At 44.1% G+C, this 22,439-nt stretch overlaps 1 protein-coding gene and 1 long non-coding RNA gene across 3 annotated transcripts in view; one reads left to right on the top strand and one right to left on the bottom strand.

Moving 5' to 3' along the window:
• The first annotated feature begins 25 nt into the window (after positions 1 to 25).
• PSMB1 (proteasome 20S subunit beta 1) lies at positions 26 to 6,738 on the top strand. The gene is made up of 6 exons (XM_005440254.3): positions 26 to 185; positions 1,222 to 1,329; positions 2,771 to 2,852; positions 3,290 to 3,419; positions 4,952 to 5,058; positions 6,462 to 6,738. Exons 1-6 carry the CDS (start codon positions 85 to 87, stop codon positions 6,645 to 6,647), a joined length of 714 nt encoding a protein of 237 aa, XP_005440311.1. The 5' UTR covers positions 26 to 84; the 3' UTR covers positions 6,648 to 6,738.
• A 131-nt stretch (positions 6,739 to 6,869) lies between these two features.
• The window catches only part of LOC129736337 (uncharacterized), a 29,261-nt gene continuing 13,691 nt past the window's right edge, over positions 6,870 to 22,439 (bottom strand). The window contains exons 5-6 of one of the 2 annotated variants that reach the window (XR_008732798.1): positions 17,374 to 22,374; positions 6,870 to 16,987 (exon numbers count right to left, since the gene is read on the bottom strand). This is a non-coding gene — a long non-coding RNA (uncharacterized LOC129736337). Of the gene's footprint in view, positions 22,375 to 22,439 lie in introns of both variants that reach the window. The other variant, XR_008732797.1, reaches the window with a different exon arrangement.

Raw genomic sequence — 22,439 nt, 5'->3', positions numbered from 1 at the left:
CCGCCCTCCTAGAGCGGTAGAGCACCACTTCCGGCTCCGGGGCCGCCATTTTGCCGTGAGACAGCACTGCACTGGGCTGCCGGGATGCTGTCCACCGCAGCTTACGCGGACTTCGAGCCTGAGATGGGCTACGAGCTCGGCGCGCCCGTGCAGTACCGCTTCTCGCCCTACACCTTTAACGGAGGGTGAGGAGTCGCAGGCAGGGGGTGGGGAGGTCTGAGGCACTTTCTTCCCGGGGGAGGGGACCCTGAGGAGAGTGCCGGTGGGGCTGGGTCTTCCTCGTCTTACTCTTGCCTCTTCTTGGCACTCCGTGAAGGTTTGTCTCCACTTGCGAGCGCCTCTTTTTGTAGAGAAAGAGTGGCAGCACGGGGGAGAGCTGGGCTCGGCCTTGGCCTGGGCCGAGCGTCCCGCGGGTTCTTGAAGCTCTTCAGGCTGTTCTTGCCTGTCCGTGTGGCTTTTGGCACAGTCGGGCTCCCTGAACTTTTACGGGTTAAAATGAACGCCTTCCTTTCCTCTCGGGGTTGTTTGTTTTATAGTGACTTAGGAAACGTATGTAACGGTTACATTACCAGCTTTTAAACCTGTACCTGGGTTGAAGGCTGCCTTGTCATAACTGTTCAAGGTAGGTGATGTTTTACAGACACTTACACCGAGTTGATGACAAGATCTGGCCAGGATAGCATTACTGGATTATTTTTTTTATGATGCCTAACTGCTTTTTAAAGGACATCTCTTCGTTACTTCATGGTAGCGCACATGTGACAATCACAAAACTAGTTACTTGGGAGTAAATAACACAGGATAACATCAGATTAAAAAAGTGACTGTCATTTAAGTTTAATGATACTGGTCCTTATACTTGGCTGGAGTGGTTTTGCTTCAAGAGCCAGACTGTTTTAGAAGGGTGAATCTTGCATTAGCAGGCATCTAAAATTGCTAGTCTGTTGAGTCTGGTTCTTGCATTGTATAGAAACTCTGTTTTACCAAGTTTCCGTACAGTTATTACACAAAATTGAGAATCATGTACGTGTATTTTCTTCAGTGTGTCTTTCCAGTCTTGAGTCACGTGTAGGGATGTGCATAGTGGGAAGCTTAGCGAGAGATAGAAGATGCTTTACAAAATGTGAGTCTAGGTATAGAACTACCACCTAGTCTGTTCCTCTGTTGCCTAAGAAAATATTTGTACTAAAAGTCATGATTGTATGAATACTCTTCTTTAAGGACTGTGTTGGCGATTGCTGGAGAAGACTTTTCTATTGTTGCCTCTGACACACGACTGAGTGAAGGTTATGCAATTCACTGCCGAGACAGTCCAAAATGCTACAAGCTGTAAGTCCAGATCTTTTAAGAATTAAACCAGATGAAAGCTCTTTTGTATTGTTGGGCATGTCACCTGCCTGAAAGGATCTATCCTTTTCTTTAAGCAGAATTCTCAGAAAAACAGTAATAAAACTGATTTTGGAGCCATGGTGACCCTTGATGTAATGCAAGATGTGATGCGATGTTGTAAATGCAGCCAGATTTCTTGTTGCATGCTCCTGAAGTTAGCTGGTAACAGAACATTTTTAGCATGACACAAGGCTTATTCTAAGCTGGGTATTTTTTTGCCTGGAGAATCAGAAGAACTTTTGTCTTAACTGTAGCAAAACTTAATCCTGTGGTAACTTGTTCTGCTTCATCAGGACACTTGGTGTTGGCACACAAGTGTGCCCACTGCTGCCAGTTGTACTGTGTCTCTCTAGTCAACCATCTGGCACTTCAAAGAGGTGTTTGTTTTAGGAGAGATAAACCTGTCAGTAGTTCCATTATTGAACTTCTTATGCTCATTTTTTGTGTATCTTGACTCACCTAGATGGCATCCCCTTGGTTTAAAATTTGTTTACATTCTTTTGACTGTAGCAGCTGCTTACCTAGTAGGTTGTTATCAGCTATGTAACAATTTTTTGGTGTATGTTTTTTTTTTATTATTATTATCAATGACACGAGATCATACGAACTTATGTTTCTCCTGGCTAGCACCTTACTACATCTTTGACTCTCTGATACTGTCTCAATGGAAATTACTGTGGTACAATCTGCATAGTGTATATGATGGCTTTGTGTAATTCTGCTGACAGGCTGAGACAAGATTTCAATTTAAACTGTTTTCAGAATCACTGCTTTGTGTTAGTCTGTAAGTGTGTGTGACTGTAGACTCTCACTAATTCACTAGAATTTAAATTTCAAACATGCGCTCCTGTAGTTAGTGTTCATGAAACATTTTGAAACTGAGCAAAGAGCTAAGCTTCTATAATGCGTCCGCAGCCAGGTAACTTCTGTTGTGCTGACACAAACCCACCTACAGCATAAGTGTTGCATAACCATCGTACAATCTTCATGCAGTCCTCTGGCCACATGGGGTAAAACGGGGCCGAGTGGTATGATGTAACAGGCTCCCCAGCTCAAAAGAGCTCCTCTGGCAAGACTGAATGGTAATAGCTAGAGTTGGTGGTGCATGAAGAAATTAAGAATTTCTTTTTGTCAGTCTTGCTGTGGAAGTCAGTGGATTGAAGGAAGATGTCTGCATGGTCCTGCACTTGAGTCCTCTGCAAGATGTAGGTTGTAGTTGCCTTTTATGCACAAAATATCTGTTACTACCTTTTAAGCAACTGTTTTTGGTAGCGTTAGAGAAACTGACAATACATTTGGTGTTTCATAATAATCTACTGTGTAATGAAGTCGTATAGTTCACACTAAATCTAAAATCACAACAAAATTTTATGTTTTACAGAACAGAACAAACGGTCATTGGATGTAGTGGTTTCCATGGTGACTGCCTTACCCTTACTAAAATTATTGAAGCAAGATTAAAGGTAGATAACTAACTTACTGTATTTAGAAACTTAGATTCTTAGTGTTGCACTTGAGACCAATAATATGGTATGTTTTAAATACAATTTTTGCTGGTTTTCTTCAAGTGTTTGTATCCTAATTATATAGCTAGTTAAAGATCAGACAGGGGAAATTGATGCTGTGATCTTACTAAGTGTGACGTCACAAATTTAAAGAGTGGCAGAGCTGGAAATGAGACTATTAATGAGGTGACATCTATTCTTTGCCAAACTTTGGAGAGATGTTAATTTTTGGCTTGTAAGAAGGCTTAACTTTTAGACCAGTGTGTTTTCAGTAATCATGCTAGTTAATACGCTTAGCATCAGATTCTTCTGTAGTGAGGTTACAGAAAATGTAATTGATTGAGTATAAAATTTAGTGTCTGACTTCCTTCTTGGACATACTGTACCACTTCCAGATGTACAAGCATTCCAATAACAAGACCATGACTACTGGGGCTATTGCAGCAATGCTGTCTACAATTCTGTATTCTCGACGTTTCTTTCCTTACTACGTTTACAACATAATTGGTGGACTTGATGAAGAAGGTAAGGCTTTAAACAAAAAGGGAAAAAAAGGGTACATTTCTGTGAATGGAGAGCTATCTTTTTAAGTCTCGGGTATACTGAAGGAGTAACAAGGTTTGTGTTGCTATTCCTGACACCTGCCTTTAGGCATTTTCGTACCCTAGTTTCTGCTACTAACTTGGTCTTCCATTTCTGAAGGTCTGGAAGTCTAACTATGTTGCAATTACTTGATTACAAGTGAGATCTGCTAATATTGGTTACCTCTCATACTTTACTTTAGGCTGGAACACTTTTTTAACAGCGTTGCTGGATTTTTTAATTAGGTCTTTAAAGGAGATGTTAGCAGTAAAAGTGTATATATTTTACTCAGGCTTGTGAGTGTGGTAGAGGTTATTAAGTATAAAGACTGACTTCAGAGACAGGTTTTTACAAAGATGTTTTTAAATGTTAACTAGCCTCTAATGAAAATCATGACTTCCACATCGAAGTATTTTAACATACAGCCCTTCCAGGATTTACTGGGCTCTTGTCCAATGATTTGGTTGAGTTGCTAAAATACTGTGTTCTCTGGCTTTGAGCAGGAGGTGGTCGTGTTTGGGTAATTTGAGCCATTCCCCCGCAGTTTGTTGCTACTGTTATGTTGCTTTCCCAGCCTTGTTAAGACATGTCTACGATACATGGAGTCTGGAAAGGGATTAAGTCTGCGGGGCGCAGTGTTGAATCTCAGATCGTGAGGGTGCTGTAGCAATTGATAAGAATCAGAGCGCAGGTTTGTATGCAGGGGATAAATTTGGGTCCAGCAAGATTGGTTTGTTTCCATCTGGTGTTACTTTGTGGATCTCTGCGAGCTTTCTCAGGGCTGTTCAGCTACTGTGCTGTGCTGCCAAGCGCACAGGCCAGTTTATTAAATTCAGTGCAGCCTGTCTGAACAGAAAGGCTGAGCTTGGCCACGTGCTGCGTTTTGACTGGCATGTCCTCATCAAACCCTGCTACTTAAGAGCTACAGTGCATCTGTATCTTTGATATTGGTGCAAGCTAATAAGGTTTGCACAATCTGGCCTGACTCCAGAGGGAAGTGCATAAGAGACCAGAGCGTCATCCCTGGTTCCAGGAAGGCAATGCAGAGGCATCCGAGCATACTCACTGGAGGTAATTCAAGAACTGTATCGTTCAAGAGCAATGACTAAACTGCCTCTTTGTGCTAGCTCTAGAACCAGCAGAGCTCTTTGTGCAGCACTGCAGTCTAGCACATCCTCCTGCTTTGATTATTCTGCATCAGCACTTTTTCTGTGGTAAGTACTGTAGAAAACATCTGTTAGAGCATTGTTATACCTTAAATATTGAAAATAACCTCGCGTGTATCACCAAGCCACAACCATGGTGAGCCTACTTTACAAAGCATTGTCTGAACATACTGCAGTGTTATTTGGTAGAAGTTTGCTGTGATATGCAATACACCAGAGGCTGCTTATGCAGAGAGCTAGTTTTTTATATAAATGCTTCTCAGTGTCGAGAATCTTTCTGGATTATGATTACATACTGCTTTTTTTCAGGGAAGGGAGCAGTATATAGCTTTGATCCAGTGGGCTCGTACCAGAGAGATTCTTTCAAAGCAGGTGGATCAGCAAGTGCCATGCTGCAACCCTTGCTTGATAACCAGGTAAAATAGTTGTTTCTTAATGCCAGGAAACATTTGTGACATTCAAATTAATGGAGCTTTACTTCTGGGGAATATTACTTTTGAGGGAAGGTTTAAATATATTAGAGGTAGGACCTGTTAAAGCCACACAGTTCATTAATGTATGGACGACCTTCTCGGAGAAATCAAAAGTTTTGTTTTAGAATCTAGTTTTTAATATGCTACAAACAGTGGACTGCATGTTTAAAATTCAGGTAGATGTTTTAATTAGGGATTTGTATTACCCATGGAAGCTGTTTGGGCTTTTTTGTTTTGTTTGGTTCGGTTTCCCCCCTAGTTTATAACACAAATATGCCTGTTACTTAGCATGAAATAATAGTAAATTAAGAAGACAGAATTAGTAGATGTATGTAATACCTATTATCATTTAACATACACTTGTTTAAAAGTCTTAAGTTTTGTGCAACTCAGACACCATTTTCTAAGAATGTTTTTACATAAAACTAATGGAAACTTACTCAATTAAATCTGTCTACAAATACTTGAAGAATATTTTCATATTTGGTTGAAGCTGTTAATCGTTGAATGAGAGAAATACCAAAGCATGTTTTACTCATTTAATTCTTTGACATTGATGTTGGAATTCAGTCACTTGAGCCTGATGTCCACACAGCTTTTGTGCTTAAAAAAGCAATAAGCACTCTTAGTTCTTATCAGCTGAGAAAGGAATAGAATCTTTTTTTTTTTTTTTTTCATTTAAATGACTTCAGGTTCTCAGCTTTGACTTAATTTTGAAGTTTATTAACTGACGAAAATAAAATATCTTCTGCAGAAACAAAATTGTCATAAGTAGCTTTTTATGGCTTATAAGTTTGAGGCAAAGTGAGCGACCCTTCCCCTCCTTTTCCTGTTCTGATGCTTAAGTGGACACTTAAGTTTATCAGCTAAAATACACTATTTAATAGGACCAGTTATGCTCCAATATAGACTGTTATATTTGAATTCTAGGTACATTGAGGAGTATTTGCTTTTAAGAAATGTGCCCAAGTACACATGACCAGAGGAAAGGGGTTGTGTGCAGTACTGAATCTGCTAATCCATTAAGAAGTTTCTGAAGAATTAGATCCGTTCAGCTCTGAACATTCATTGCAATCTTGTATGTGCTGAACGAGTGGGAGGAGCAGTGCTGGCTGTACACTGCACCGGCTTCTAGGTACTTTTGTAAGATTATCAGCATTGGCAAAGTTCTGATCATGCAGCTGTAAACTGTGTGGAGGAACGCTTTTGCTAGATTTCCTTTTCTAAAACAGACCAACCATTTCTTCTTTTTAAGTTGTCTAAATCTGCTCATTCTAGTGCAGAGTCTGAAACAGCTTTTGCGCTAGATGGATCTTGCTTTAAAATGCATTTTCATCTTTTCTTAGATTGGCTTCAAGAACATGCAAAATGTGGAACAGGTACCTCTGACCCTGGAAAAGGCTTTGCAGCTGGTTAAAGATGTCTTTATTTCTGCTGCTGAAAGAGATGTGTACACTGGGGATGCGCTTAAGATTTGCATTGTCACAAAGGACGGAATTAAAGAGCAAACTATCCAATTACGAAAAGACTAATTCACTTCCCTAATATACATGTAATCTATGATGTACAATTTACCTGTATTATGAAGACATTTGTCTTATTAAAATTTTTCAAGAAGTTTGACTACTGTGATGCTGAATATTTTCTGTCTTTCTTAGAAGTGATAGTGGGTTTTAGAAAACAGCAGTTCATGGTAAGGAAGCAGCTAGGAGTTCCGGGTCAGCTTCATTCATCTCATCTTAATCTAATGATCAATCTAATTCCAATGTCAGTTTAATCCCCTTCTCACAATCCCTTCTGCTACAATACTGTGGGAGTTTAAACTTACTAAAATTTAGGTTCACAGACTTTATTGATAATGCTTTCAGTTCAGCCTTGATGTAGTGAGAAAAGCACTTGTTCTGTACGTGCTGCCTTCTCTGCACTTCATAGCTTGCTTTTCCGATCTCCTTTATCTCTCTGACATGCTATCCTGACATTTGACCTCTCTGTACTTATTTACAGAGACTATAAATATGAGTCACCTGAAAACAATTTCTCTGTACAAGAGGGAAGAATGTTAAATGGAATCTTTAGAGTTTAGTCCTGGACTCTGCATCTGGGCTCACCTCTACACGTTTCTGTTCAGTTAATGCTCAAAATCTGAAGCATCATCCTTTTCTAGTTACTGATAGAAAATAACTTAGTATGGACATTCCTGAATGCCTTTTAATGTCTGCGGGCTTTGTTAGTTCTACTACTGCTTTTGGTTCTTGGGGTATTGCATCAAGTGTAGACTGATGTGCCCTATCGCACGCCACTTGGCTTGAGTACTAGGACCTTTAGAAAAGCAGAGCTGCGTCATCAAGGGCAAAATAATCTTTTATTGCCCAGAAATCCTTTCATATTCTGCAGCTGTTTAGAAAAGGACACATAAAATACCTCATTGCTTTAGGTGGCATACTTGTTCTTGTAAAAAACAATTTTACTGATGTGTTTGACCTTACAGCAACCTTGTCTCCTGTTTGGACGTGGCTGACTGCTTTCAGTGCAGCATTTCAGGTGCTGTGCGTTTTTCTTAGCTCTGGCTAGTCTTCACCAGCGATGGTAGTCTCAAGCCTTCTAGACCGTTTAATTAGTAGTTTTGAACCTCAGCAGTCAAACAGCTTGTGCATTTAAACTGACTTTAGCTTTAGTTCAGGAGATCCGGGATGGGAACTTGGAACAGCAGCCGTTTCCCAAAGTGTTCATGAAAACCCTTGCCCACTGGGTGCCACTGTTGGGCAAAATAAGGAGGGAACAAACACCTCTGTCCTGGGTGGTTTGGCAGTAAGAAAGCAGCACAGCCCTCAGTCTGAATGACACTGGGGCTGAAGTCACTTGTCACACAAGTCAGAACATCCAGACATGTTCAGGTAACTTAGTGGGGTGTTTAACATTATTTGCAAAAGTCATCTTAAATGGACAAGGTTAGTTGTGTAAGTGACTGTGTAGCTATATGCTGTTCTATACTTAGCAAACTGCCCACAGTGCAATAACTCTAAGAACGGAATTCTTGCGTCTGTTTGAAGTACACATCGGCAATACTAAATTAAATACATGCTCTGCTACTTCTATGAAATTTAATTAAAGCACTTGAAGCTGAGCTATTTTTGATACCATGTTTGTGTTGAATTGCTCAAGTGTTTCACAGTAGATTAACAGCTTTATGCAAAGTTGGTGAATTCTAGTGAAACTAAATAGTGTACAAGTTGCAAAGAAAAGCAGCTGAGGGTAACAAGCCTTTGGGGACAGGTCTGCAATATGCAAGATCTAAACAGTGAAGGGAAGGGCAACAAACAAGGGCACTAATGTGTACCTGCATTAATATAATGTTCTCACAGGATGCAGATGTGTAGATGCAGAGGAACTGCAGTGATTCAATTAAAAAAAATTTTGATAAATTAGCATGCTGTTGTATTTAAGGGTAAAGTTTTACATCCAAGATAAATGAATGCCTGACAGACTTTAGGAATAACTTGTTTTAGTTTGAGGTGTCCAGGCTTGTCTCTGTACGTGGTTTAGGAGAAATATGAGGTGATTAGAGCGTTCAGGTCTCATTTGCAATCTCAGAGGAGATACAACAGCAGGTACAGGGGATGCAAGTTTTCCTGCCACTGTGTGTCAGTGCTGTCCTGCTGGAGCACTTGGTGCAGATGAGATATCCATTTTATATCCTTTTCAGTTTTCCGTTTCCCTGCAGAGTACATCTGGCTGAAGAACCAGCAGGGGATGGAAACTCTTTCACAGGCCCGTTGGACTCAAACCACCAAATTTCTTCTACAGAAGAAGGTAGCACTGCATTCACTCCCTCTGTGGATGGGTTTGGGACTAGTGACATGGGAACGTTTGTTTCCCAGTTTGTTTTTAACTTCCCAGTTATGCCCTGCCCTGATATCATCACCACTCATGCTCAGAGTTGGGAGTTGCAGGAATGGCAGAAGATGTGTGAGTACAAAAATGTTCACGGGCTGCTCAGCTAGAAGTTGGTTGCTCATTAGTATTAAAACATGTTTGAAAATTACAGATGTGTCTTCTAGATAAAAGGCACCAAGAGGATTTTTGATTAATCCATCAAGTTACTTAGCTTTGTGAAGATCGTCATCGCCTAGGGCTGCAAGGCAGGAGTGCCCTGACTGCCTGCAACTCTCCGTAGTTCTGTGCTTGTACTTCCTATGTATAAATCAGGTCAGTAGTCATCTCGCACCATGTCTACAATGTAAATTAATAGTTTATGAAGCACTTTGAGCACTATCTGGTTACAGAACTGTCTAGGCAGGTAGGCTACGGAGGTACGGCTAGGAAAACAAATGCAACAATACCACTTAGGGTTGCTAGAAGCAGAAGCCTGGGTTTGGCAGATCTACTTGGCCAGCGATTAGATGTCTTCAATATAATTTTATGTTAAGAGAAAGGAGGGAGATGGAAAATGTTTATCTTGCAATGCCGTTTCTTAATGTTAAACCCGTTATGTATGTCTTTCAAAAGAGAGCTGTACTGCAGCATTGGGCTAGTCTTGGAGCGAGCGCTTCAACCACCTTGTTCAAGAACTTGCGAGTGACAGTGTATTTAATGAGCGATGCACAGTAGCGGCAACAACTAGCTCGACTTCATCTGCAGCAATACTAAGGGCCACCTTAAGATGGCAATAGTTAGTTGCTAGCACAGGTTTCAACATAATTACGGTGTGGGTAAAAATAGTCATGCATACTTTACCAGTTTCCCACTATAATGTGCTTTGCGGAACTGTTTGCTGGGGAGATGGGAGGCTTTATTTTGATTTCAGCCAAATGGCAGCATACTTTTGCTTATATAAGGACTGTACAAGGTCAGAATTGGCCTTAAAAACTAAGTTTGTAATAAAGTAGACTGTGCTTTATTTTTGGACATGTTTTCAGCAGTATTGTTTATGCATTAAATCCATTTTGTGTACAGTGAAGGTGGCTTGTTACTATGAAAAGTTAAAAGTGCTTGATGGGACAAATACTGCACATATGCTTCTAAAAGTTTAGTTCACTATTAGTCATTTGCTGTATCAGTCAAGGCTAAGTTTAATTTTCGTTTAACTAAAACCAAGACTTTCTTAAGGCTGAATCATAAAATGTTGTTTTATAAACCAAATACTGAGCTTTCTCACTCTAGGATGACATTTTTCCTTTTACAGTGAGATATGTCTAACACTACATACGTCTCAGTGTGATGGGAGTTAGGAGCAGTATGCTTCTGGTTTATTGCCATTTCCTAAAAACGCTGTTTAAATGGAAATTATAAAACACTATTTGAGGTATAGCAGTTTGAATTGGTCCTACTGCAGCTTACTTCTTTACGTTATATATTAGGGGACATAGCTGTAATTTCCCACACTTGAAAAACTTTTTTTTGGTAACCCAGGTTCATCCATCCTGGAAAGCAAGAGAAAGCTGCCTTGGTGAGTGATCTCAATTTAGTGATTCAGGATTTTACAAGTCTAAGCTTGGGGAGAAGTGGCAGGAGCAAGTGGAGAATGATTAAAGCAGCATTCATGTGAATCTGATCAAAATAAAGTAGTCCTGGATCTCTCCAGTCTAGTAGAAGATAGTTCTAGGAGCATAAAGTAATTGCTGCGTTCTTCAGAGTTCCTGATCGGGAGTCAGGAGCCAGCTTTTGAGTAGAAGGGATTTGGAAATGCAGCTTTCAAATTCCTCTTTCTCTTTCTTTCAGACATTGCTTTTGTTTAGTGTGAATGTCCTTTGCTTTCAGGCCATTTGGGGCAGTCGTAAACCAGACATTATGGCACAGGGGCCTGAAGTTAACTAAGATTTGTCTCCAGCTCTGCCTGCGCAAGCCAAATTCCTTTTGAGATCGGGTTTTGTCTATGTAAGTGCAACAGAGTTGAGACCAGCCTTGCAGCCTTTCAACTCTAATATGTAGTTAGTTTAATTGTATGGACCATTTTATATGCGCTTCCTTTTCTCAGCAATTTCAACAAAGTATTCATAATTACAAAAACATGGCTTAGCAGAAAAACAAACAAAAAAATCCTCAGTATCTTTCCTGTTAGGCTGTTCTTGGCCCTTTTCCTAACAGTTGCTGGCAACGTTCTCCTTCACTGTTCATTTCAGAGGCTCAAGTGGGGGTAGGGATGGACTTCACTGTAGCCTACAATAATTAATATTCTTTGGCACAAGACACACATTAAAGGGGTGCTGGCAAGAAAGTAGTCATGGTACCAAAAATTCAACCAGTCCTTTGCACTTTAGATCAAAGAACCATAAAACAGGAGTTAAAAAACAGGATTCCCATTTTTGCTGAGGAAGAAGAACAAGATGTGGAAGATAGCAAGTTGTACCACAGTGTTAGAGATACTTCATAGCTGGGGTAAAGTGCTTTTGGCTTACCTGAGACCTGACTTCTCTTTTAGGTATTTCCATTACTTACCTTTCTCCAGCCACACAAGTTTGGTGATCTCCTTGGTGGTTCTACAAGAAGTCACGGATGTGCTGATTCACCTAGGTGGCCACCCAGGTGTGGGTGCATGACATCCTGCAGTGCCTGGCCCACCGAGGTGGCTTAGCTGAACAGGGTTACGACCAGGCGCTGTGAAAGCTGGCTGCAATCAGCTTGGCTGTCAGGCCTGGTGGATGATCAAGCTGTTGATCGGTCTTTCAATGTTATACTCTCATACTGGAGACCCTGGGTAGCCCAGCTGAGTGCCTCTTCTTCTCCATGACCCACCTGGGCTGCTGACGGAGCTGTACCCAGCTGGGGGCACCTGGGAGGTGAGAGATGCTGTAGAGTGGCTTCAGGAGTCTGTCCCCTACCAGGAGCCTATCCTCAAACGTCCCAGTAGAAAACATACTTCTGTTTGTAGCTTGCTTGTGCAGCCTTTGCAAAGAATGTCATGCACTGAGATACCAGAAAGTTAAGAGACCTGGGGTCAGGGGGGGAAGAGAAGGGGAAGGCTTTTCCTCAGATTTTATACAAGCAACCGTTTTGGAGAAAGCTGCATTCCAGTGTCACTGCTTTATGCTTGATCTGAACTTTTCTTGACATGTACCCTTGAATGCAGAATGGTTAACACAATCTCCATTAAGTCCCATGGCAAACAAACATTTTGGTGCGGCTGGTATTTGTTTGCTAGTTGCAGACAAGTCGATCTCATTAGAACTGCATTTACAACTTTTGCCAAACGTTTTGAAACTGGTTGACATGTGCAACAGCTGCCTGAGCTGGAATGGCATTCCATTCCCTGCCTCCATCTTATTAGCACAGGGGATGGCTTGATTAATGACAATTAGATGGGATTTTTGAAAATGAACGATAATTTGTCTTTGGAAGAGCCGTGCAGTGTGTTTTCATACTATGATTTAAAATAAGCCACAAACTCTGGGTTTTTTTGGCTTTTCACAAAAGCCAAGAGAAGTGCTCACCCTGAGCTAACCCACAAAATTTGAAGTAAAAACATTTTGAAGGGTGATGCAAAGTGTTTTCAGCTGGTACTTAGTGGGACTTTTACGTTAAACTGCTCTTTAAAAACCACGACCAAACAAGTTGCCAATGGTGACACTTAGGTTTTTCTTGTACAAGTCCAATGTGGGGATCTCTGTGCCAGGTAGGGGAAGGAAAACCTTGCTTCAGTGCAGGCTGTTACATCTAAACCATCAAGTGTGTTTTGTTTGTCTCTACAGCCTTTGAAGTCAGGGGCTATAGTGCCCTTCACCTCTGTTAAGATATTTCTTTATCAAAGGGACACTCTCCATCAAACTCAGTGAAGCACCAAGCAGCCAAGATGCTCTTGTCTGAGAAGCTGGGGAGTCACAGTGGCCAAAGCAGCATCTATGTGCAGGTGTTCACATGCCTAATTTAACCCATAAAATCCTTGCACAAACAGTTAAGAGAGCTTTATGTCAGTTTAGTTTAAACCCCTCTTTTAGTTTAAGCCCATTGTTGGCAGAAAAGCTGTACTGATTTTTACTGTCTCCACAAACATGGAGCTCTGAGCTCCAATTCATGCTCCTAGGTAAATTTAACTGTGGTGCTAGAAGTCATCATTGCGGTTAAAATTAAAAAAGGACACTGAATCAGACTCATGAAATAAGTGAGGTCCTTTTGCCTAGTTGGCTCAGATTAAAACAATGCAAGAAATAGACTTCTCAAGAGAAGGCACTTGCAGTGGCTTAACTAATATTTTGACCTGCAGAGATAGAGGTTTTTTTCATAAACTGTTTCCACTCAAAGCCAAAATGCATTTTGGAGCTACTCCAAGAATTTAGTTTCTATTAGAGACTACACAAATCTGCCCTCTTCTTGCACCATTTCCTCCTCACGTTCTTGCTAACAAAAAGAATACTGAGGCTGAGCTATCCAACAGAGACGAGTGGATGGCCCTTGAGTGTCCAGTTCGAGATCCCAGAAGTAGTCTTGACTCTGAACTGGAGACTGAAAACCACCTGTTTCTTGATTTTAACTGAATTGCTCCAGCTACGGTCTCGTTTGAGAGCAGGTCAAGTCAGAGGTGGTCTGATACGTTCAAGCTTCATCTTAGAAGCTGTGGAACGGGTTCACAAGAGACACAGTTTCCTGCTGACCTCTGCATCCACATCGCAAATCACATGCAGGCGCTTGGTCAGCCAGTGTGGCTCTAGCTACGGTGTTGGACTACAGGATTGCTGCCTTGTAAGCGCTGATTGTAAGTTTTAATGAGACAACCCAATTAGATGGCTTGACAGACCATCACAACAGTGACGCAGCCGTGCTCAAACCCCATTACAGAAGCAGCAGCATTTCAAAGAACCGCTTTAAAAGAAAAGTCACCGAATAGCTCGCACACAGCCCTGCAAACAACAACATCACCCACAGGCTGTGCAGAGCACGGGGAAGAGCTGTGAAAGTAAAGGCAGAAAGACCAGTCAAAGGAATTAATCTAAATACTGATATTCCCTTTCTAACACTCAGCATGGGCACAGCTTGGGTTTCAGGTACCATCTATGGAATATAACTGCTTTACATACCCCCCACCATATTGGTCTAACAGTGCCTACAGGTCTAAGGTGGCCTTTGCAAAAATACACGTGTACAGAATCGCTGGTGCCAGGTGGTGCATTATGTTATCCTACAGATACTGACTGGTGTACAGGACTGTATTCACAGATCCTCCCACACCCACAAGGCATTTCCTACCCAAAAGCTCGAGGCAGTTTTTATCACCCCACGCCCTGACTTCAGATGATCAATGGATCTTCATCTTCCAGTTGGGAATCGTTCACACATCACCTGCTCTCCCTCCTGGTTTGTACTAGGAATCTGGCCATGCCCGCAGCTTGCTACTACAGGCAAGCTCTGTGAACCCTCAGCCCCAAATCACTTGTTTTCAGCAGGTTAAGCCCAACACCTTAAATGTCATCAAGCCACGAGCCAGCTAATGGAGTGTCTGGGTGACACTCCCAGGACAAAACTCCCTTTGCAGAGTGCGCGTTGAGTGATTCTCAGCAGTTACAATGCTCTCCTGTTGACCAAAAGTGAAGCCAAAATGAAGGTCCAGCAGGCTTGGCAAGGCCCGACTTGTCAAACCAGGAAGCATTTTTCACAGCTTTTTCTTTCCGAATTAGCCCCTTTTCTTCATTTTTACGTATGGGTCAAGAAGGATCAAAAAGTAACAAAGGAGAGTATTGAAAGTTGCTGGCTACTGATACTGCCGTGGTTTGTCAATGTGACTTTCCCTAAATTAAAGGCCCATAAACACACGCCACTTGAACTGCATGACTAACACATCACTGAAGGAAATCTCAAGACCTGAGCTGATGCCGAGAGGAGCATTTATTTGTTCATCTCACCCACAAGAGCAAAGGAGACCCCTACAGTGCTGCTGTAGTACACAGAGAGAGATGCAGGCAGCGGGGGCTCACACGGCTGTGTGGAACATCTGCTCTGCCCTACAGATGCTGTCCAAGTCTCTGTTCCCAGCCTACTGCTAGTCATTACTCAAAGACTTATTACACAGACACCTCCTTCACCATCAGCCCTGACTGAGCCCTGTCCCAGTAGGCTGTTGGTGGGAAGATTCCACTGAGGACTGGGAGGCACCACACTGTGGTTTCAGTCTCAGATCCAGTAACAGTAACGTAGCTGGAGCTGCAACGCGGGCCACCACAGGCTGCAAACTCCCTGCCTGCTTTTCATGTCAGTATAAATCACTTGACACCATGTGAAGCAGCGCTGCCAGCTCCGACAGCCTCTCAGGAAGATCCAACAGACTACAACATGTCAGTGGGAGCTTTGCCTTAACAAGTCCAAATCGAGCTACCCCAACCCTCGCAAGCAAAGAGCATCACTTCAGGAGGAGAACAGACGAACTCTGCAGCCCTGCAAATGTGGCCGTATTTGTTTCTGTGGGTTAAAAGTCCTGTCGAGCAACAGGCCATTAACACATTGCTAGCTAGTTTTCAATAAACTGGTGCCCAACTACTGTGGCATTAAATGACGGCTTAGTGCCTAGTAGCATCAGTGAAATCAAAGGACATCCCACTCGTAGCCATCGCGTGGTCATAGATCCGGAGGCTCCGGCAGGCACAGCAAGATGTGATAGGCTTCAGGGCGAGGGAGGGAAGGCAGGGCAACGTGGCACGGGGCAGAAAAGTTGGTCTGCAGACAGCGAGCTCGCCGTAGGTGCAAGGCATGTAATGCGTTGGCAGGGTGGGAGCTTCACCCCCCAGAGCTGCCCTTAGAGCCCTCATCCCAGCCCCAGAGAAGGGGATGTGCCCTGAGAGCACGTTCACTCTGTGTGTGCATTGCAGGTGCCATGAGAGGGATGCAGTGGGCAGCGCGCGCAGTGACTGCTTCCGAGGGGCATGGGCATGGGAGACAGCTGAGTGCACTGAAATAAGCACCTCGATTTCCACACTCCATCCAGAGCAGCAGAGCCAGTGGCGGGTCAGACCTCTGCAGACATATGTCAGGGGTTAAATAAAAGCTAAACTGCTGTCAACAGCAAAGTGAGCCTCCAACTGTATGCCAAAACGTGGGTGCAGGTCTGCAGCGTGCCTCCCTCGCAGAGCACCCTGACACCTTTCTGCTGACAGTCTTTGCACCACTACTCAGGAGGCAGAAAATCAAGCCAAAACCAAAAAAAAAAAGCAAGACAGAAGAGAACCATTACAAGTGGCTTGCAAGGCCGTGAATTGCAAGATGAAAACCCCAGTTGTAGTGACTGCATGGTGAGGCCATTCAGTGAAACTCAACGCTGCAGAGGAGGAGCAGGGCGATGGCAAGTACCGCAGCGTACAAGGCTTTCCTTGGTGACAACTTTGATCCCTATGTCCACCAGTCAAGTGACTGAAATATGAACTTGAGATAACACTGAGGCACAGTGCAAGGCTCTGAGACCTTTCTGCCCACAGCCTCTGCCTTCCTGTTGACGCGGGCACCCACACGACAGCGTGTCACGATGTGTCAAAACACAGCGCAGCGTCTCAGTGCTCGATGCGCATCTCCCCTCTGCCCCCCGAAACGGCCTGAGTTCGTCACAACGGCTCAAGAGGGAGCAAGGCTCTCACAATAGATGGCCCTATTTGTGTGCAAAGGAGAGGGGCTGCCGCCCGGCCGCAACCCTCGCATCTGTAAGGGCTGGAGACAAGCCGCACAGATAGGCAGAAATCAATAAGCTGGCGGATCAGAGGGCCCGGCGGAGGAGCTGCTCCATGCACATGCACAGGGGCCGAACATCTGTCAGGCAAACAAAAAGCAACCCAAGCGGAACAAAAGAGAGGATTATTTTAACTCAAGTTCTTCTTCAGTCTCAGCAGGCAACGTTCAAGCCGTCCTCGTATTCAGACACTGAGGCCTTATGGAGTATGGGCTGTCCGGGAAATGCCAAACACTGTTACCAGAAGACAAAAGAGGGGGGGAAAGAAAAAAAAGAAGAAGGAAAAAAAAAAGTAGATATGGAAAACTCAGACTGTCTTGTTGAGTGCGATCGAGCAGGGGGAAGGTGGAGGGGGCACCGATAAAGGGGTGGAGGGCAGGGAGGGGAGGAGGACAGCATGACGACGCGATGAAGAAGTTCATGGCAAATCTCCACAGCAGCACTCGAAAACAAAGCTGATCGTATCGGACATGCTACACAAGCACAGAACACTGGCGCGCTGCTACGGGTTCACTAGGCTGCACCCCAGCTCCCCCCCTCATGGAAGGGCAGGGTCACCACAGACCTCCCACCAGTGAGAAGTCAGCAGACCTGGCCCTGCACCCCAACATCCTCCTCACCTGCAGGGAGCCCAGTGTCACCCATGAGCACCCGGCACTTCTCGGGGAGCGAGGGATTTAGGATGAGCTCAGAAACAGGCAGACATGCCTCTCCCTTGTGCTTGGTGTTAGCGGACGCGGATACTTTGCAGCTTGGTTCCTCCAGTCCAGCTGTCTCTTCTAATCCATACATCCTATATGTGCTAGAAATAAGTGGGGGGAAAAAAAAAATTGTGATGAAACAGATGAAGTCAAATCAGATTTGGGCTTAAGATGTCAGAAACCTTCATCCTTCTTGAAAGAGAAGACTTTTGTCCTCCAAATCATTTCACAATTGAGAGCTGCCTGTATTGCATTCATGTGCTGCTGCTCTCTGCCCTCATGCCACTGTTGGCTTGGTGCATTTTCAAACTTAAGATTTATTAGGGGGACAAAAAACCCTGGGTTTTGGGTTTTCTTCAGCAGTTTCACTGTATGTGAGCTGCCTTCACTGCTGAAAGCAGGAGCTGTTGTGGATAAAGGTGAACTTGCTTAGTTGAAGATTCATACTCTGACCTTGCAGCTCTGTGCCACGGGTACACCCGCCTGTCAAATATTAGCCCACAGTGTCCTGCAAAACAGGTGTATGTCTCAGCCTTGGAAGTCACTTGCCACAGAAGACATGGGTTCTTAGTGGCGTTTGAGGGAGTATGGCACAGGTATTTTGAACCAGCACTGTTTTATTACATTGTGTTTGAGGTGGAGGAGGGATGCGAACTGGAAGAGGTTTTGACTTTGGCAAAGCAGGCACCTGTGTTAAAAAAATCCCAAAGTAACGACTGGAAAACAAAGAAACCCAAAACACATACATAGCTTCTGCCTTATCTTAGAAGCTCCTAAATTTCCCTTGCCAGAAGGAACCTTAACAAGAGTAAGCCCCATATATTTTTTTTTTTTCACTTGAGAGAGGGAAGGAGAGGGAAGGACTGCCTCCCCCATCCTGGGAAGGGTCTGGGCTCTCAGGCCCAGCTGCCCACAGGCAGCTTCCTGAACACAGCCTCTACACGTCAGGGAGCAGTAAGTAAGGCTTCCAGGGATTTACACCACCTGTGTATTTTGATCACATGTACCACCCACTCGAGATGAACCAGAGGCAGCAGACAAGGGGCTCTGTCAGCAGCTGGGGACAGGCACAGCAGCCTGGTGCAAGCAGCGTGTTCCTCCATCACCAGCAAACAAGGGCATCTACCATGGACACAGCACCTCTTTTCCCCAGGAGATTTGTTCAGGTGAGCCATGAGCATTCTCATCCTTATAGGCACAACAGTGACCTCCACCAGCCACGGCAGATGCTGCAGACCCAGGTACCTTCACCACACACAACCCTGGAGACTCCCTAGCGTTTGTGGAGAAGACAAACAGAGGTTCAAGCAGCAACAGTCGTACTGACTGACACTACACCACGGATCTGGCCACGGAGAGCACACCCAGCCCCCTGCACATGTCCTACAGATGTGCACACATACCTGGACTGTCTCTCCAAATACTGAAAGGGCTCACGAGCCAGAAAGATCAAACTCTCTTCCTAAAACAAAGCAACTCATATGCCAGCCTGTGGTGTCTCCTTATCCAGGTTTCACCAGTCCTGAAGTTGTCACCTCTTCTGCAGGGCTACAGGGAGTCTAACCCAGCTTCCCACTGGGAGACCCAAACCCAGGAGCACAGTCTGCTCCCCACCGCTGCTCTTGACCCGCCTGGGTTGTTGTTGACTTCCCTTAGTCAGCAGTTGCTCAGCTTATCCTGGATGCCTCCGCTCTGCCTGGGCTGCAGTATTTTGTAAGTAGTATTTCTAACCAGCTGCTTGGTCATATCTCAGGAATTTCACATGTCCCCTATTTACCTTCTGCAAGCAGTTCTAATATAGTCCACCAATAGCAAATCAATACCTTCTTATCTCACAGTTAGGATATTACTCATATTTGCCCATAGTCAATGGTTTTCCTTAAAGCTAAAGCACCCGAGTTTCTCTTGCTCTTTTTTGTTACTTTTTGCAAGCCTTGAACCACATGCAAGTACCACCCTAAGCTATACAAGCAAATACTTCTATAAAGCTGGGCTTTAGGGGGAGGGTGTTAAAACAAGGGGTTTGATGTTATGTTGAAAAATAATAAAAAAATAATACAAAGCTGATCATTTACAGGAAAGAAAACTGTTTCATATGAGGAACAGTATCCTCATAAAAAGTTTTATGGTAAGGGAACGGTATAGTACGTTGTGCCATAAAACAGAGAAGATTTTATCCTTTACTTCCTACCACAGAAATCTGCTCGTGATTCTCCCTGCACAGTGGCTCCTCCAGAAGCTGAGTAAGGACCAAATGAAAAGACAAGAAAAGAAGGTAGTAAAAGTAGTAAAAGTAATGCAAAGATATATTACTTTTGCATGACATTTTGCCACTTTGCCTTTGGAAACTAAGCATGTTTGATGTGTTTGATTTTGTCCTTGTCTACCAGCAATGAAAGAGAACCCACCTCATCAGTAGGATCTTTTTTGGAGGGGATTGGTTTTGAGTCAATCAGGCTGCGAGAGGCTCTTGGATTAGGAGCTTTTGGAGGGGTCTTTACTTTTTACGCACAGAGTCTGACATGGCCAGTTCCTTAGAAAAACAGGTTTTGGGGTTGTTTTGATGCCTGTAAGGTTGCTCCCTAGGCAAAGATGGATATGGAAGATGCAAGCCAGTGACAGGGAGCCTGGTCAGCAGAACGCACTGGTCACCTGGGGGTGGAGACTGGCAGAGATGTGCTCAGAGACCAAACTGGACCTGTCAGTTTGATGATCCCCATTTCCTCTGGAGTCACGGAGCACCCTGGTGCTTCCTGCAGCCTGTCACACTCCCTGTCAAAGCACTTTCAAGTGAAACATTAGAGAGACAATGCCAATATGTGATGTTAGTATGGCTTTGCAGACTACTTGACCTGGTCCCTTAGACTGCAGCTTGGAAACTCCTGCCTCAAGTGCCTGGAAGAGAGACAGGACTAACCAGTGACTCTCAGACAAGCAGCTGTGACACATGCCATCACAGTAAATTAACGGTGGCCACAGTTTTGACAGTTTAAGTCAAAACAGAACTGAACAATCAGAGCAAGTTTTTGTCTTGTGGCTGCAATGAATTCCCTGGTGGCTGCATGCGGCCACTATTATTGTATTTGCAAGTCACTGCCTTAAGAGAGGAGTTCTTTAACAAGTGAACAAATAACTCAATTAGAAATTAAAACAGTACCTTCCTGAGAGGAGCTCAGCAGTCTGTTCTCCCATTAGCAGCAGTGGGAGCTGCCATGCTCTGCACCTCACTGAGCGACAGCTATTCTCCCTCCTTCAGCAGATGACTCTGCTGTAACCGACAGCTTCATAATGTCATTCCACTTTCTTTCTTTTGGGTACCATTTGCTGATGTGTGGGAATGTGCTGCTCTTTGGTCAAGTTTCAGCTGAGGAGAAAAATCCAGTTACAAAAACCAGAATGGAAACGGTAAGGGAGTGGAGACCAGATTTAAGAGTTGATGAGTGAATTGTTTGTTGGATAGCAATTATGGAGCACCCACTCTGTGGCTGAGCTTGCTCTGTAATGGAGGGAGGAAGATCAGTCACCCTAGAATCTAAAACTAGTCAAGAAATAAAACTCGCACAATTTGAGGGTGACAGATTTGCCAGTCTGAATTATGTGAGGAGTACAGATGTAATAACTTTCCTCCAAGGTAGGAAAGAGAGAGAAAATTGTTTTTATTAAATGTATTCAATGGCCATGGGAAGCCTTCTGCAAGGAAGAAAATGTCCTTTGAGTCTATGCAGTGTGGTACTGAAAAACAGAAGGGGTGAAGGAATTGTGAACAGCTGGTGAGTGGCAGCCCTGTGCCAAAAGAATGAAGTGTGGAGGAGGGGAAGAAGCAATTTAAAAAAAAACAAACACACCACCACCACCACCAAAAAAGATCTAAAATCCTAACTTCAACGGTAAAATAAAAACCCAAACAGAAAAACAAAACAGAATTGTTGGGAGTGTACTGTCAAACACCAGCTTCCCATGGACCGTTAAGAGCAACAGAAGCCATTGTCCTCTGCTGGGGATGGGAACCATAAAAAATAACAAGCTGGGCTGGGAACATAACTGCAGCGTGCTCTCACTCGCATTTCTCAACGAAACCCAACACAACTCTCTCTCTGTTGAACTCTGCCTAGCTGGGGAGATGATCTGTGAGCACTCACCTTCCTTTAAAAAATCCCAACAGTTAGAACGTAATTAGTTCATTAAGGCTCTTGGGTGAGAATGAATGGCCCCATAGCAGGGTGGTGGGCACATGGGACAGTGCATGCGTGGGACAGGGACCCGCAGCCGAACACGGAGTGCAGCCAGCTCCAGGGCACGCTGGGCTGGGGCAGTCGCAGGCAGCAGCACACCCCAGCACATCCCGGGCACACAGCTGGCACCGGGCTCTGCTCCGGGGCTCCTGTCCTCTCACAGCTGTGCTCCTGCCAGGAGGAAGGAGAAGTTTATGCCCAGCCTCAGGCAAGGCACGCTGACTTTCCCGGTGAGCTGGCCCCGTGGCACACCATCGTACAAAGTTTGTCCCTGCCTGCCTTCCCCTGGCACGTCAGTATTTCGGAAGTTTGGGCACTTCTGCAGAGTAGGGGCTGGGAGGAGCTGCCTGCTCCCTCCAGATGTCAGGGAACTGCCCATGGCCGAGGCGAGCTCAGCATATGCCGGAGGACCACAGCATAGCACAGCACTTGCTCCATGCTTGCTCCCCTGTCTGGGCTGCAAATCGGGTGATATAATGCGCAAAGATGCTTAAAAGTAGGAGATGATTTTTGAGGAAGGAGAGGTTAAGCAGATGAAGACTCTAACTGAGCAATAACAGTGATATGTAGGGTTGTGACGGATATGGAGAGGCAACAAAAGAACAGTTACTCACCATTTCCCACAATACAAACACTAATGGACTTCACCTGAAATGATGTGATGACAAGGTCAAAACAGAGGAGGTACCTGTTCTACAAAGTATCAGTTATGAAACTTTGGTTTGATTAACAACAACAACAACAAAAAGACAA

The sequence above is a fragment of the Falco cherrug genome, chromosome 6, assembly GCF_023634085.1.
Source record: "Falco cherrug isolate bFalChe1 chromosome 6, bFalChe1.pri, whole genome shotgun sequence".
NCBI classification, from domain to species: Eukaryota; Metazoa; Chordata; class Aves; order Falconiformes; family Falconidae; genus Falco; species Falco cherrug.
This window is presented reverse-complemented; position numbering and strand designations above follow the sequence as displayed.

Excerpts from the sequence above, each read along its gene's own strand:
- PSMB1 (XM_005440254.3), top strand. The coding sequence starts at position 85 with ATGCTGTCCACCGCAGCTTACGCGGACTTCGAGCCTGAGATGGGCTAC. Across the intron at positions 186-1,221 it reads CCCTACACCTTTAACGGAGG|GACTGTGTTGGCGATTGCTG; the intron begins GTGAGGAGTCGC and ends CTCTTCTTTAAG. Across the intron at positions 5,059-6,461 it reads AACCCTTGCTTGATAACCAG|ATTGGCTTCAAGAACATGCA; the intron begins GTAAAATAGTTG and ends ATCTTTTCTTAG.